We start from the raw sequence: 16,698 nt of genomic DNA on the forward strand, positions 1-16,698 counted from the left end.
CTGTCGAATAATTATCACTGTCCAGCCCAAAATTAGTTATATTTAAATAAATGTATATTTGATTTTCTCGAAAACGAACAGAATATATAAATATTTTCAAGTAACACATAATTTGATATAAGTAATTTTTTTAAGCTAAATACGTAAAAGATACAGAATAATAATAACAATAACTCGGACGAAATGATAGAAGATTTAAAAGATGCTTTTACAAACTAAAATGAGGCGAATCAAAATAGGAGAAGAATAAAAATGTTGCGTTTCAGGTTTTGTTTATCAGTAACATGTAGAAATGACTCAAAATATCCTTGTGTTCCAGCAAAGTTCCACACAGACGAATGTGGCCAATCTAAGCAACGAAGAGGATAGTAATCTTCAAACCCAACGAAACATATTTGATAACTACACTGTAATTAGCAGAAAAGAAGAGTGACATTTGATATCGCGAACAATCCTATACTTTATAAGAAGATTCGTAAGTTATCCCTGGCTATTCATAGAAATCTATAATAGAATAGAAGAGTATAACCTTTGGGGGGTAAATGAAATAAATTATCTTATCATGATTGAGCTTCAGTGATCTCTAACCATAGATAAACATGTCTTACAACGCGTTCTGTTATAAAACGCACTTCAACGTACTACAGAATTAATGACAACGAGCCTAGATTATGTTCCCATTGAAACCAAGAAAAGTTGGTCTAATGTCTGTATATATACATACATACATACATACATACATACGTACGTACGTACATACATACATACATACGTACATACATACGAGTACATGTATGGAAATAGAATAGTATTCTACCCTTAATAAAAAAATTCATTACCTTCTAATACAATGTTTAAATGCACAACTATTTTATTCACTCAGTATTTATTTACCGAAACTGTTTTTAATGAGCTACTTTGATATAGAATTCGTCCGTTTGATAAATTTTTATTCAATAGAATATTCTTCTATTTTTAGTGTCCAATTCTTTTCAGTTCATTCTTTTTTAAATATTTAATACCTACACAATTACTTTAATAATTATTATTAGTAAATAGTTAAACCTTTTGTATAATTATTTTAATCAATTACACACAAAGTATTAAAAAGTAATAACAAGAAAACTAAGATTCGATATTGTCTATTCGGTTATTTAATTTAACTTAATAACTTTATAGGATCATGATAATAAATATTAGTAATGTCTACCTTACCCAAAACTCAACTTCAAACTGGAGCCTAAACTTGAAAGACTGGAAGTAACGCTGTCCTTTTGAGACCAAAGACTGCTTATTTCTAGCCGTTCTCTTTCCTTATCTTGCTCACTTTGCTGTGCAACAGAATGTGGCATAGTTTCACTCCTCTGCAAATGTCCACCTATCGCGACACCAGTTTCATCTACCGTTTGATGAAATGTTGCACTACGAGGCAAAATATTACTGCAATATAAATGTAAAGAACAGTTATAGTAATATTAAAAGAATATTATAGTAGTATATTAATACTGTAGCAATATTACGTAAATGTTGTTAGCAGAATTTTTTGCCGTTAATATATTTTTCCATATTTTTTCTATACGACATTTAAAATTTCCTAGTTTAAGTTGTAATTTAACCATACTCCAGATCAAAATTGTTATTTTCTCATTGCATGTTCCAAAATATGCGTTTATATTATAATATTATTGCAAAAACGTGACGCGATGCTTTATAACGAACTTTAGAGACTTACAATTAGAAGAAGAAAGTTCCTAATGAACATACATGGCAATATACATTATTTATCAAAATATTTTCCCAATGCAATGGAAGAAAACAGAAAAATCAATAGAGTAGTAAATTAGTCATAATTCCAATATAGTGGATTGTTTTCTCATCCAGTAATAACTTCTTTTCTAACTGTCTTTTTTATTCATTCTCAATAATCTATCTAATAAAGATATAATCTTGGAAGAACCGGCAAAGCTGAATGCAACGAATAAAATAAAATCTACCTTTGTCTATCGTTTATGTAGTAAAAATAAAACTCTGAATGTAGTTTGTAAAAAAGCCTATTCTTAATTCTATTTTGCACGTTCATTTTTACATAATAACATTTCAAGAATATCTAATACCTGTCTCCAGTTACGTCACTTTTGTTACGACACAATAAACAAATTTGCTAGCATTTCATTATAATAATACTAAAGAATATCTTAAATTAAAGTTGACTGATTTCAATGGGGACATAATCTGATCGATATCGATCTATAGAAACACATACGAAGGATAGATCTGCTGTTTAGTAAAGAAGTACAGTTACACACGTATATACATATATTTAAATACTTTGTTATGTTTATCAAATGTTTCTCTAGTAGTATCTATAAGATAGTTTTAAGATAGTTATAATTAAGAACTAGGTAAATAATAAGTAATAGATAGGAATAAATGTTCTAAAGAGTGAGTATTTTTGTAAGGTTGACAACCGGAAGCCATCCAAAGTCTAGAATTTACATGATTCAAATTCGCAAATTCCAAATGTCTTTGGAATAATACGATATAAATATTTACTATTATAATATGTTATAATAAATATAATAATATGTTACGAGGTATAATAGGTATTACAGGAATATAACAAGAGAAGAAACCCCAAAGTACCTAGAAGGGAAGATGAAATGGAAGAAGAGAAGCACGCTCGCCAGATTTAGATGCGGCAACGTAGCTAAGGCAAGGGAGCACTGGAAAGAGGAGGAAGAAAGAAGGTGCAGGCTGTGCAATAAAGGAGAGGAAGATATGAGACATATCCTGGAAAAATGTGAGGTAACAGGGGGACCAAAGGGACTGGAAGAGACACTAAAGGAGACAGGAGAGGGGCTAGCAGTGCTGAAAGAGATAATGGAGAAGAGAAGAGAATACAGCTAGAATCAAAGGCCAAAGAACGACAAGCAGAAGGGTTAGGACAAAATAACGAAGTGCAATGTAACATATGTCGTATTACAAGGTAGTGTAAGGTGCTTTATGTAGTAATGTAAGAAGTATGTAAACCGGAAGTCGTCCAAAGCCGAAAGGCACGGACTATGTTTAATAAATAAAAATAAAATAATATAATAATATGTTACATTAAAATGAGAATATTTCTCAAGCTAAATCTAATATATTTTTATAACATATGAAAAAATGTATCGATTAATAACTAAACAGGTATACACATATTTAGTTGTATATAAGAAGACACGTACAGTTGCTCACAAAATTGTGCGTACGCCTATTTTGTTAATGAAAATTGGCGGAAAAATGAATATAATATAAATATAAACATACGCATTCAAAAGTATTTTAAGAAAATTTTTTTAATGAAACAAGCTATTTGTTTATATTTAATTGAAAATATAAATGTGCCGGTATTTTACTGACACAAAATTCAGCGTACGTGTTAATATTAAGGAATTATACCATATGAATAAATAAATATTACGCTTTTGGCTTTAACGACACTATAATCACCGCGATATGAGCTTAATGAGTTTTTGAATAAAGAAAGACGAAATTCTATCATCCTACAGAGAAGAACTAGTAAACGAAAAGAGACAGACGTTTGAACGCAAAAATTAATTATAAAATTGTATTTCGAAGAAAAATTTTTTACCGAGTGGTTGTTGATAGAACTCATTTCACTGGACAAAAAATTATAAATAATTATGGGTACCGAAAATTTCTTTTTAAAGAATTAACGTATTAAGACATACGAAGACACATAGAGGACATATGAAGATCAACTATGTTTTTTTTTAAATAGAATAAGATCTTTTTATGCATCGATGCATCTCGGTACTCCATGTAAGAAAGTATTAAGTTGCTCATATCAGAAAACCAGCTCAAGAGATATTTATTATTTTTATTGTTTTGTTTCAAAAGCACAATTTACTGAAATATTTCCGGAAACAATTATTTTTTCAGTATCTTTTAATTTTTTAATTTACTAGTAAGATCTTTACTTTACTTCCTCGTATTAAAAAGATTCCTAATGCATACATGTACGAACGCGTGTCTATGTATCCATAAGACGTATGTAACTAATTGTGCAATTTATATTTAAATAAAAATTTATCTTATTCTTAGTTATCTCAATATATATAAGTGCCAGTTACAAATTATAAAGATGGGACCTACCTTCGAAATAAAAGAGGTCCTCCTGGGCGTTCTTCGGTGTTGTTAAAAACAGTTAAAGTACTTGTGGAACAATTTGAATCATTCTCCTCGGAAGGTGAGACAATCGGAGTTTCGTCGTTAATTAAAGCACCTAATGGGTCATTTTCTGTGACTGGTGTCCGAATAGGACTTTTCAATGGTGATTCCAAATTTCGAATTATTCTAAAAATGAAGAGAAAATATATGCGATACATAAATATAAACTCCATTAATAAAGATAAAGCAAAATTAAAATTAGATAGAATAATGAAAAAAATTACCTTTGATTCAACGACATATTATCCAATTCCTCTGTCGGCATAACACTTAATGTTACTGAATCTTTAACAATACTATTTTGCCGTGGAAGCTTTTTTATTTCAAAAGGTCCATATTCTGGTAGATCTGGGACAGAGCTCCCTTTAGTAGCTGCCAATGCAATGATGGGGAAAAAGCGAGAAAAAAAGGAAAAGAAATAAGAACCTGCATCTAAGAAAGCAATAATTCAACATAATAAATTAGTACTCACAATCACTGTGGGCAGCTTCCGTGTCTTGAGAATGAGAACTGTCAAGACTAGATCTAGAAAATGCATGCTCCATACTTGCAGTTTTACCATCGACAGATAATAATTCTGCATTGGAACTCAATCTTCTTCTAGCGCTTCTTTTACCAGCTCTCTTAAACAAAGCAGCTCCAACTATAGCGTTTCTTAATTTATTCCACATCAATTGACTGGAGTTTGTCATATCAGATGGCCAAGTTGCTTCGAGTACAGCCTAAGGATCATAAAAAGAGACATTTTACAACGGAATGCTACCAATTCATTTTTCTCAAAAGATGATAATATATGAAAAATCAAACCTTGTTATAAAATCCATAAGTGAGTGCATTTGGCTGAACTCCACTACGCTTCATATGAAATAATAATTTTACAGCTAACACAGGCTGTCCATAAACGCCACAAAGTTGCATCATAGCTCTATAGCAAACCTAAAATCGATACCTTCTACGGTAAGATTCGTTAACACAATTTAATTGAAAAACAATTGTTTAAACACACAAGAATAGAAAAATTTACTTCTTCGATAGGGTCAAGATGTAATTTCGGCATTTTGACTAATAAATCATAAGCTTGATGTAAGATAGTAGCCGGTTGATTCGAGACCTGTAGCATAGCTGGTAAATGCAAAAACCAAAGGCTGTAACAAGTTCCAAGTAGACATCTACCCCATCTATCTGGCATCGCTGCCTGAAAAAGACGCTTTAGGATATTACAAGAAAAAATATAATATAAGCTAGCAAACAACTTTATTCTCTCATAAAAACTACACAAATAATAGATGAGAATCGTAATGAGGTATATTAAAGTTTATATATTCGCATAGTTCAAGTCACACAATTCATATTTTCTCTTTTATGACGTTAAAAATAAATGTTAGATATATGTATATAGAAACTGAGTTTTCATTTAATTTTGTTTAATGTTTGAAAATATATTGAAAACTATAACAATTAAAAAATGTATATTTACTTGTTTGCGCGCCATTCTTTGTGCTACTTTAATTTCATGCTTGGTTCTACGTGCCATAGGACTTCCTGGTACTATTCCGAAGGCACTTAAATTCGGATTTCCTATGTTGAAATTCTTTTGCGGTCTTATTAAATCAGGATTTAGTTTAAATGTACGATATACTATCGGCGATTGATTTGGGCCAGCTTCAGGCGGAGGTATAAATACTGTCCGTTCGCTGTGCTGAGATTCATCCAGTTCCAAAAGAGGCACTAAAATATATATTCAGAATTACGAGACATGTTGCAAAGAATTAGTTAATTTCTAGTCTTACACAATACCGTAAAGGTTGGCTTACTTGGTACAAAACTAATAAATACGACAAATATGGAAAATAAATATATATTAAATAAGTAAAATATCAGTAAACTCAAAAAAATCAACTAACCCTAAGTATAATTCTGTACAAATAACTTTTTAGTCAACTCCAATTTTAAAACCATGGAAAAGCAATTGGCATTTTGAAAACGGCGATTACTTCGCTGTTTACACTATACAAATAATTGTCTGTATTATTATATATTATTCAAACACAATTTGTGTACCGTATTGAACTTTTCTTCGAATATGAATGACAAGCTGAAGATGATAAAAATATATAGGTTTATTGAGAAAGATATATTCATATCGACGTTAAGAGTCGGAAGGGGCGACTACGTAGCCGGGATACTCTTAAATTATGGAGTTTGTTAGTACAATAAATCCAACGTTGTTAATTACATCGGTTGCCGAAAAAAAGTAGATGCCATGATGAAACAATGTCTGGCTAATACCAGAAGCCCTAGGAAGGTGATATGCCGACAAATCAACTCAATATATAGTTAACGCTAAGGAAATATTAATATCGTATCGCTCGTAACGCTAACTAATCGGTACATCTCTAGCGGCAAAGGTGGGTCCTCTGGACCGTATTGAACAGAACGTTATGCATATGGTAAAGAATATTGTACATATCCTGAAAACCGGGACCTACAAGTGTTCAGTGTAATTGTCACGAAGTAAGGAATTAAATAAGAATATCAACTTGAAGTTTTGTTTAGTTTCGATTTTGACGAAGCAAGAATCTAATCCTTCCCGATTTACAGGCAAACGAGAAAGTGGGAGCCAAAAAGTACTCTAGAATAATGGCTAACAGCAGCATGACGTATTGTATAGTGCTGAAGTAAGTTCAACTAGGACTTGTATACGTGATCTCGCAGAATCACCTCGTACATAGTCTCTTGTCTAACTGAACCAATTTAATCCTCGTTGCTACGCTTTTTATACCGAAAAATTAGAGTAAAAGGAGCTATGAAGATAGAAGAAATCTTTCCACTACATGGGATTTTCATGGAAAAGATTCTAGTTTCGGTTGTGAGTCTTCCGAGATCCAAGCCAAGCATACAATCTCCAAATAAGAAAATTATTAGGGGCGCGAATACCCAAGCCGCGGATTGGGTCGAATCGGGATTCCAAACGTTTCTCAACACATAAGTATGACGCTAATTCTTAGTTTTACAATCAGATCATGCACTTTTTAGCTTTTAAATTTAGAACGATTTTCACATTTGACTACAATAAAAAATACGAAATTGCGGTTTATCTGAACATCGTCTGAAAATCTGTCGAGATCCCAGCCTGATCACAAGTATAATAGAATTCCCGATTCGACCTGAAACCGAAATATTGGATACCAGCACAGCTCTCGAAATTATGTGACACGAACGTAACATCTCCTCTTTTAGATGAAACATCGTTTATTACGATGCAGTGTTTGTTTTATGTATCTATATGTGAGACTTATCGTTAGGGTACACATATTAATTGGCAATTCGGTTGTGGGTTCCTGATGGTGTCCTATACGCGAGTTTTGGTTCAATTTGCAACTGCGATGAGACCAGGTTTCAAGCTGATGCTTTCAGTGTTAATCCGTGTATGCGATTTTTAATTTATCTTAGTACTTTTGTGACAAATGTATTGTGTCTCATTCAGAGTATCACGTTGTTTAAGTTTTTTAAATCGATTATTTCATAGACTCCAATATAATGACGACCTAATTTACTTCTTGGTTGCTCCAATATATAGAACGTAATCTCCAATTTTGAACTGAGAGGATCGTGCATTCCTTTGCCGTATTTAAATAATCTGTTGGAAAATTTCGGATTTCAGTCATTCTCGCGATTCGATAGGTTCCACGAATTTCCGTAGGTTTCCAATTCTTGATCAGCAAACGGGCTAGAAATCATGCTCGTTTTTCTAAAATCAATTCGTGCGGAGCAAAATTGTTGACTTCGTGAACGGATGTATTGTGGTGTAGGACAATGTTGTAAATGGTATAGGTTCTAATCTTGAAGAATGAAATGTGAGAGAAATGAAATATTAGGCACAAGAACGCAATAAAAAACAAATATTCTCTGAATTTCTTCAAGATATAGGAAAATGTAAGATAACTTATACATTAAAAATTTTAAAGAAATTAATGTTTTCATTACCGCTAATGTTTTAAAATTTGTAACTAAAATAGCCTTTCTCTGCGATCGTATTATAAGTTTTGTCAACGAGAGCTTTATGCCCCCTTTCGTACGTTTCTGAATAAAAAATACTATTTTTACGTGTCCGACCTGCGCAAAAATTGTTCCTAATGCGAATGTAGCGAACAACTAGTCATCCGTGTTTCGTTCATGTGTTCGTGGTTGCCAACACAATGCGGCCCGACAACTCGCTGATGAAAGCTCGTACATATTATATTTTTTGAAATTATGATCGCTGGCGACTACTCGTGATTGCATAAGGGCTCTTCGCGCGATGCATTCATACTTGATGAAAGGGATATAGTGAAGTCATAAAAGGAAGGGTTACGTAAGATTACCAACTAATCTAACAGTAGCTAGGACCGTATGCGTTCCACACGCACCTAAGCATTCGTGTCAATTGTTTGGGATCAACATCTATAATAGCAGTTAGTAATTAGCAATTCAATGATGAGTCACAAAATTTCAGCTTGCAGAATATAAGTTAAAAGCGAATTATAATAGCTTCTCTTTACAAATAGATAAATTTTGTAGATACACTTCAAAGGATGAGCTAATTTTCAATTCATATCATACGTGCCCTATCAAGTCTCTAGATCGTTATGACTATCAACATATCTCTAATTACTTGCTGCGTTCATGAAAAATGCTATACTTGAAGTGCTGATCAGTTTTACGATAAAATATATGTAAAACGAGGCGCACCCATCCTTTAGGAACTCACTGCAGCATTCGTTTAAGAAATCCCATTTTAAAAACGGTAGATGAAACATCGAAAAGTATGACCATATTTTTGCAAAGAGGAATTTACAAACTGAGAATATATTTATAACTTTCAATGTTATAAAATTAATTTTTCAGAGTAATATGATTTTATTTACATACGTGAGAACTTCCACTTTGAAAAAATGTCTGATAGCGACGTCAAAGAGTAACCGATTTGGTGTAAAATGACCAAATAGCCCAATTATTAATATCACTCTAATTATATCAATTATATCAAACTCGTATACATAATAATTTTTTATAGAACAACATCTATTCTAATGAAAACTATTACAAAATACGTGTGTATTCTCACCATTTTCTTCTTCGATGCGTTCGGTACATTCGTCAAAAAATGCTAAACCCGCCATGTCCATATCAGATACAAAACTCCTTTCTTCTATAAATCTAAAAAAATATCAAACACAATAATATATTGCAAAAATAATATTTATAGTCCATAATATATGTATGTAGTCAAACTTCAAAACTTCTTGATAGTGAAATGAAAATAATGCACATTGTATGTAGATTGAATGTATCGGTATTATGTATGAGGATAAAAGTATCACTCAATCCACATAATAAAACATTATTTTTAACTAGCATATGATCTATAGGTAATAATCACCGAACGTGAAATTAATTCTTATTACATTACTTATTGATAGTAATTAAATAATAGCGATGTACGAACGTTCTACATCATTCCAAATGGAGATTTTTTGAAACATTACTATAACACAATACAGGCACAGCATGCTTTCTTACTAATAATTACTAACAATAAAACAAAACAATATGCACAATGATATTGATAAAATTTCTGTGAAAGAAATTCAGAAAAGCTCACAATAATTATCATGTGTTTGACATCAAAATTGAAAGTAGAATTGTGTACTCTCTTGGTGAATAGAATATGACGCAATTAATAAATTTACTTTCAAAATTAATGACTATTTTACAGTAAATTTTTTTAACAAATCTCCGCAGGTATAGAGGTACAAAATCACCTACCGTGTTATATGTCATAGCATATATACACTTGCTTTTTTTATATTCTGCGTGTTATCTAATAATAATTCTTTTATTCTTTTCGATAAAAAATTACTAACTTCCGAACATCCGATAAGTTTTATAGAAATCAAGAAAATAAGGTCATTAACAATATACAGTGACAATCATAAATATATATAAATTGGGAAACACTTTTGCCAATATATACATAACATTGTACATGGTTCGCAAGTTGCGGCTGAGATTTTCATTTTTCTCTTTGCACGTGTTAAAAGTATAATTCTTAAGCTCTACTGCGGCATAAAATTTTGATATCTGATCCGTTTAACTATTAGTAAAAAAAAATATAAAATTTTAAACAAAGAAAAACTTAATCCTTTATTTCTAGAGTATACATGTGTTTCGCTAAGTTCATTTGATTATCATATATAGATAAGCATTGTATTTGTAAAATGTAGTTAGGAATATTAGTTTTTGCAGATAGAAACGAGTCATGGAAAATATATTACACGCACACAGCGTAGCGCCTAGAAATTCTCCATCTTAAAAAAGGAAAAATTGGTTTATCAAATTTCAGAATGCATTAAAGTTTCGATTAATGCTGTCCATCAAACCGTCCATTGAAACAGATAGAAGTTAACGTAAATGTAAATAACGAAACGAAAAGCCCACGGAGAATAACGCCACGATTGAACAAAACGGTACATCGTCTGACAAAATTTAAACACGAATGAGCACACAAATTAATGTCTATACTGTTCGCGGCGATGTCTGATTGAATTTCGTTTAAGAGTAACTTTTTATAAATCGAAAGAATCATAAGGCGAGGAGACTAGCTCCCATTAAAGAACATCTTCTCTGGATTAAAAAATAATGGACTAATGTAATTACATTAAAATTCGCCATACTCGTTTTATATGAAATGGAAAAAGTTACGAAAAACATAGAGCGAATTTGAAATCCACTGTTAAAGAAAGAGGTGGTTCTGTAATTGTCTACGTTGGAATGAATGAATACGAATGGTTCTGGTGCAATTTACCATATTAGTAGTATTATAAACTAGCATCTCTATGTATGTAAATATCTTGGATAAATATTTAATTCTTTTCATTTAAGAATACATAAAAACGACTGAATTCCAGGTTGGCAACGATTCCAAGCATATGTCCCAAAAGGCGAAACGAATTTGTAGGAACTAACAGTTGGAGGGATAATGTTAATGTTGTGTGTCGGCTAGCTTAACAGTTGGCCCATTAAAATCCAATATTTAGTAATTATTTAATTTATTAATTAATAAAAAAAACAGAAATTAAAGCGAAAAAGGTCAAATGTATAAACAACTAATATAAAGAAATCAAGAATGCTTGGAACATTTCGTTTGTTTCATTGATTTCATACCTCGTCGCTGTGCTGAGTTCATATAAAAAAAGGTGACCCTACGAAATATTACAATAGTTATCTATAGTAAATAAGTTGTTTATATTATAAAATAAACTATTTTTCACGTGTTTCCCCATTTAGCTATTTCCCAAATATCTCTTTTATTTTAAATTTGTTACTTTTTACTAACAATTGAACGGAGTTTGTTATAAAAGCTTCGCGCCATAAGAAGTAGAGCTTACGAATTACAGGCGCTTTTAACCGATTTTAACGTATGCAACGAAAAAAAGAAAAATCTTAATCGCTTCTTTAGAACGATGTCTTATATTTATATTGATAAAATTCTTTTCCTATGTATGTGCTTGCCATTGTACGTACAGGGTATAAAAAAGTTATCTCAGCATCGGAGATGTGCCAAAAAGTAGTCGCGAAATTGGCTTTGATCTTGAAATTCAATTTCAATTTTTTTACTGCATCATATTCTACTAGTCGTGACGATTAAAAGTCTCAAAGGAACGAAAGGTCGCAACTTAACCGTTCTGTTAGAAAAAAAACGTTAAAATTTCATTAATCATATATACATATATGCTATATGTATATGTAGTATATAGTATATGTATATATATATATATATATATGTCGGGTTTACATTAGAATTAGGGTTAGGGGCGTGAAACGAATCTTCGTTTGGGTTACACGTTGTCGTTATGCAATGGAGAAGACATTGACTAGTGCAAATACGATTATTATAGAACCGGACAAGTAACCGCGGTAGTTAGGTGCTCGAGAAACTAATGACAATGATCCTAGGTTCAATAACGAATCCGCGGTCGACGGGATGATAGATGAACGTACTCACAAAATCTAAGTCGGATGCGTGATATTCACTGGTCGTAAAGAGTTACTCCTTTCATCAATGAGATCGAGAGAAAGAATGTCTTTCCCGTCCCGATCATGCCACAGAGGAAAACTATAATGGGGTGTGTCTAAGGACACGAGATCATCGGATTCGTCGAGAAAAGCCTTCGTTCAGAAAGTAAGGGAAATTGGCGTTGCTAATTGGTCAATCTCCATATCGGTGGTTAGAAAAAGATGCTAGCCGCCCTCGAGGGAAAGTTGCTAGTGGAAGACGCCGCTCGTTGAAAAATATGTCTCCCCTATCTTCCCGTAGTTGGGACAAAGACTGTTTGTCTGTTTGAAGGACTTTAGTTAACTAAACCTTAAGATTTATAACGGGCCCTCGAGCTAGCCGAACATGTACTGCGGAGACGCATCGACATCTGGCAATCATCTTACTCGAAGAATAGGGTCTGCGTGTGGCGAGCCACAGGACAGAAACCGTTGGAATGTTTACTGTCGCGTGTCGCCACGAATATTTCTTTTAAGGAGAGCTATAGAATTACTCCATACCTTTGTTAGACAAAGCGTTCATCCCGTGACCGCGGCTACGTTCGGCGACTGACTGTCGCCTCGAGCCCAAGCTCATTATCACAATTCTCGAATAATTACAATCGGGTTGAATAACTACAATTGTTTGATTACAGCTATAGTAGACTCTAGGTTACAATGTTGCGGGATTATCCAAAATTCCAAAGGCTCCGGTGTTCTTTTCATCTCCGACATATATATATATAAAACTGGTTTTATTTATAATATATTTATCGATTGAGGATTATTATCTAGCAGACGAAGGAGTCTATACAATTCATAGCAATGCAAACAAGAAGTAATAGAAGATCATTGTGGACCAAGAGAAATTTCAGATCGTCATAATTTCCAATGATGACTGGGACTAATTTAATGGATTATTCCAGTTCGGATTGGTAGATTACATCCATTGAACAATTAAAACAATCGATTGAAAATGCTTGGCACCATATAAAATCAACGTATAATCTTAGGGAGAAATTTAGATACATACATTCTAAAATAAATAAACCGAATACAAATGCTGTTTGTATCTATTATGCATGTTCAAAATTTGAATCTCTTTTTATTTACAGCGTGTAAGTAGTAATAATCACTTATACCGGCTGTCCGGTAAATTGTAATACAATCGACCAGGACCGACACGGGGAGGGAGGTTTCTTGCATTCTTCGTTGATCGCTAGTGAGAGAATCACCTTGTGTGTATTTAACACTAGATCTATCGATAGTTAAGACGAAGCTATTTAACCAAAACCAGTCAAAACGACTGGTCTTTAAAAAATACGTGATCATAGAATATTTTTTTATTTATTGATTTATTAGTTTCTTACAAAAGGAATTTCACGTTATGTAGTACATTTTTCGTATTATTAATCCATCTGAGACTAGTGTGGTATTTCTAGCGTTAGCATCTAGCGATCTACTGATTTACTGATCGATCCGGAATTTTCCTGACAATTGATACCATCGAAGGATACGTAGTAAAAATTCTAAAAACGTGTGGGAAGTTGCACAAAACCAGGAAACTGATTAATTCGGGTTCGGTAAACAGATTGCACGACCCTATTACACTATGACAAGCACCACTCATTTTGAGTTTGAATACATAAAGAACAAAATAAAATTCGTTATATTATTCGTTATATCATTACATTATTGCGGAAAAAAGATATAACATGAAGTAGGAATTTCAAAACCAGATTGTACAACCAGTCATTTTGACTGGTATAGTAGTTCTAGTGTTAAAAGTTGTATTTGTAATATATCTTACGTCAACATAAACATCAATGTTCAAGAAACATTCAGTCCATTCATCCACCACCGCCACCCCGTTCTTTAGAAAGTTTCCTGATTGAAACAAACTGATTTCTATGTTAGAATATCATTGTTAAATAATAATAAGGTCTAAAATTTCATTTAATTCGCGATATAATTACATACGAAATGTTTTGTATTTTTTACTCGATTAATGATGATCTTTATATTCAAAATCATTTTTCTCAAAAATTTGAAGAGTAACTGAAAAATTTCACTTTAAATTTTTCATATTTTTTTTACCTATCTTTTGTGTACACAATCACCCTCCTTGTCGATTGTACTACAATTTATCGAACGCTGTATGTAAGTCGTGTTTGAACCACTCGTTTTTGTAAAAGATAACTATTTGTTGGAAATCATTTTTAAACGTCAGCTTCATATGTATATAATGTTTTAGGTTTAAAAATTGCTCATTGACGCATAGTATCTGATTAAAAAATTACACATCATGAAAACATTGTATATGGAACAATCAAACTGTCGAAGAAACAATAAGAAACGAGAATCCCTTGTTAAAATTTTGCTGTAAATTATTTTCATAAAATGGAAAAATTTGAAGACATTAAAGATTTCGCTCAAAGTAATTTTCTGCAAAACGTAACTGTTCCTTGCATTTTGCACTATATGAACGAATATTACTTTAACGAAACATTTCATTAAAATTGTAATTTTGCAATTTATACGAAAAAGAGGAGGCATAGGATATTATGTTTTTCTGCATGTGCCTTCAATGTACAATGAGCCTTCGTGTTATTACGTAGGTAGTACGTAGACAGTACAATGGAGGCAAAAAGATATTAAACCAAGATAAATACACTCGCTCATATTAATATTACAATATCCTTTAAAACAGAATAACATTTTTTAAAAATCAACCAAACGAGTTGAATTTGGTTGACAAGTTAAAAGAATTAGTTTATTAGATGACGTGTAAAGAAATTTTGAAAAAATTGGAACTGGTCGAAATCGAAAACAAAATATGTAGTAAGTTTCTACGACCTTTTCATCTCTGCCTGCGATACAAATTCTAAAAGTTCATTTTGTACGTTTATATCAGTTATATAGCTATCTATGTACCTACATGCTGAAAACTTCATCGAAATCGGCTGATGCAGAAACAAGTGACAGATATCGAAAGATGTAACGATCTTCTAATCTATGACAATTATAGGCGGAAAGTCAAGCCTGAAGGGGTTTTTCACACACCAAGTAATTTTATAATATATACTTGGAAATCATGAAACTAGGTGCTTCGCTCTATTTAGGATGGATTGTCTTATGTGCTAAGGAGTAATTCCCTGTTTTCTCGTTGATAATATTGACATGGCACTAGCTATTTTCTATTTAATTGCGAAATGTACACATATTGTAAATAATGTTAATATAGGAGGCAATGCAACTTTAAGATCATGTTTTAAGAGAACGTTTTACTTGCGAGTCATGGTTCCTTTGACACTTTTATTCCTCATGACGAATACTGAGATCGACGAAATTTAGCCTATAAATGTAAGGTCAAGGTCAACTTTGTGATACCAATCATCTACCAAAGTCACGAGTTCGCAGAAATATATATATATATATAAACTATTCGAACGGAGGTGATAAAAGATTTAATGCGAGCCGTTGTATATTGAAATAAGGTAAAAATGAAGAATAAAAAAATTATGATCCGGCTTTGTTTATTAGATACTGATATTTAAAAACCAACCAAAATTTCTAAACTCCGACAGCTTCCTACATGAACGAATACAGATCAATCTAAGTAAGTAATCCTCAAACGAAACATATCCAACATCTTACCTCATAAGTAAGTAATAGAGAAAAATACCATTACATTGTCATACACGATCCTACCTACATTTTCTAAAACAAGTTGTAGATTAAACGTTAAATCTGTGTACACACATCTGTCACAGAAATCCATAAGAGAAGATTATAGCTTACCTTATGAAATTTCCGCGTGAAGAAGATTAATGACTCCTTCAGTCCTCGAATTTTCTCAGATAATTAAAAAATAAGGTAAGAAACACAAAGTACATAACAATCAGAGAAAAAATAATTATTGCATAATTTAATGTATATATATATATGTATTTGTGGACATACGAAATAAAAAATGAAAAAAGAAGAAAAAATATGGAAGCTACAGAAAAGAAATTAAACCGATATTAAAACTATAATTGATTAACTATAAATTAATATACAATTAAAAAATAGATTCAGGTGTCAAAATGATTATGTTCTCCCAAAACTACTTTATTCTTTGACTACTTTCTGAACACATTTGATAAACAGCATGTCCAATTTTATATTGATTACGCTTTTGCTCAAACATGACTTTTGTTTTTGGTCTAGAATAGCTTTGGAAGAGCAGCATCATTTCAATAACAAAAGCGAAATATTGAAAGATCTATTCAACGCAATAATTTAATTCTCGTTTTTCATTATACAATAGAGCCTCCTGTATTTGAACTTTCATTATCCGAATACCTAATATTCGTACATCCTGTTACACGAATAGACTGTCTACTAGTA

The 16,698-nt window shown here is 32.0% G+C and overlaps 1 protein-coding gene across 3 annotated transcripts in view; it reads right to left on the minus strand.

The window, feature by feature from the left end:
• LOC117213216 (DENN domain-containing protein Crag) overlaps window positions 1-16,698 on the minus strand; it is a 44,621-nt gene that overhangs the window by 6,708 nt on the left and 21,215 nt on the right. For 2 of the 3 annotated variants that reach the window (XM_033458583.1, XM_033458584.1), the window contains 8 exons: window positions 9,338-9,429; window positions 5,708-5,958; window positions 5,255-5,425; window positions 5,038-5,166; window positions 4,703-4,952; window positions 4,455-4,602; window positions 4,156-4,356; window positions 1,216-1,440 (listed from right to left, as the gene is read on the minus strand). In XM_033458583.1, coding sequence (XP_033314474.1) covers window positions 1,216-1,440; window positions 4,156-4,356; window positions 4,455-4,602; window positions 4,703-4,952; window positions 5,038-5,166; window positions 5,255-5,425; window positions 5,708-5,958; window positions 9,338-9,429 — 1,467 coding nt within the window. The remainder of the gene's footprint in view (window positions 1-1,215; window positions 1,441-4,155; window positions 4,357-4,454; window positions 4,603-4,702; window positions 4,953-5,037; window positions 5,167-5,254; window positions 5,426-5,707; window positions 5,959-9,337; window positions 9,430-16,698) is intronic. The other variant, XM_033458585.1, reaches the window with a different exon arrangement.

The sequence above is a fragment of the Bombus bifarius genome, unplaced genomic scaffold, assembly GCF_011952205.1.
Source record: "Bombus bifarius isolate JDL3187 unplaced genomic scaffold, Bbif_JDL3187 scf7180000008526, whole genome shotgun sequence".
Lineage (NCBI taxonomy): Eukaryota > Metazoa > Arthropoda > Insecta > Hymenoptera > Apidae > Bombus > Bombus bifarius.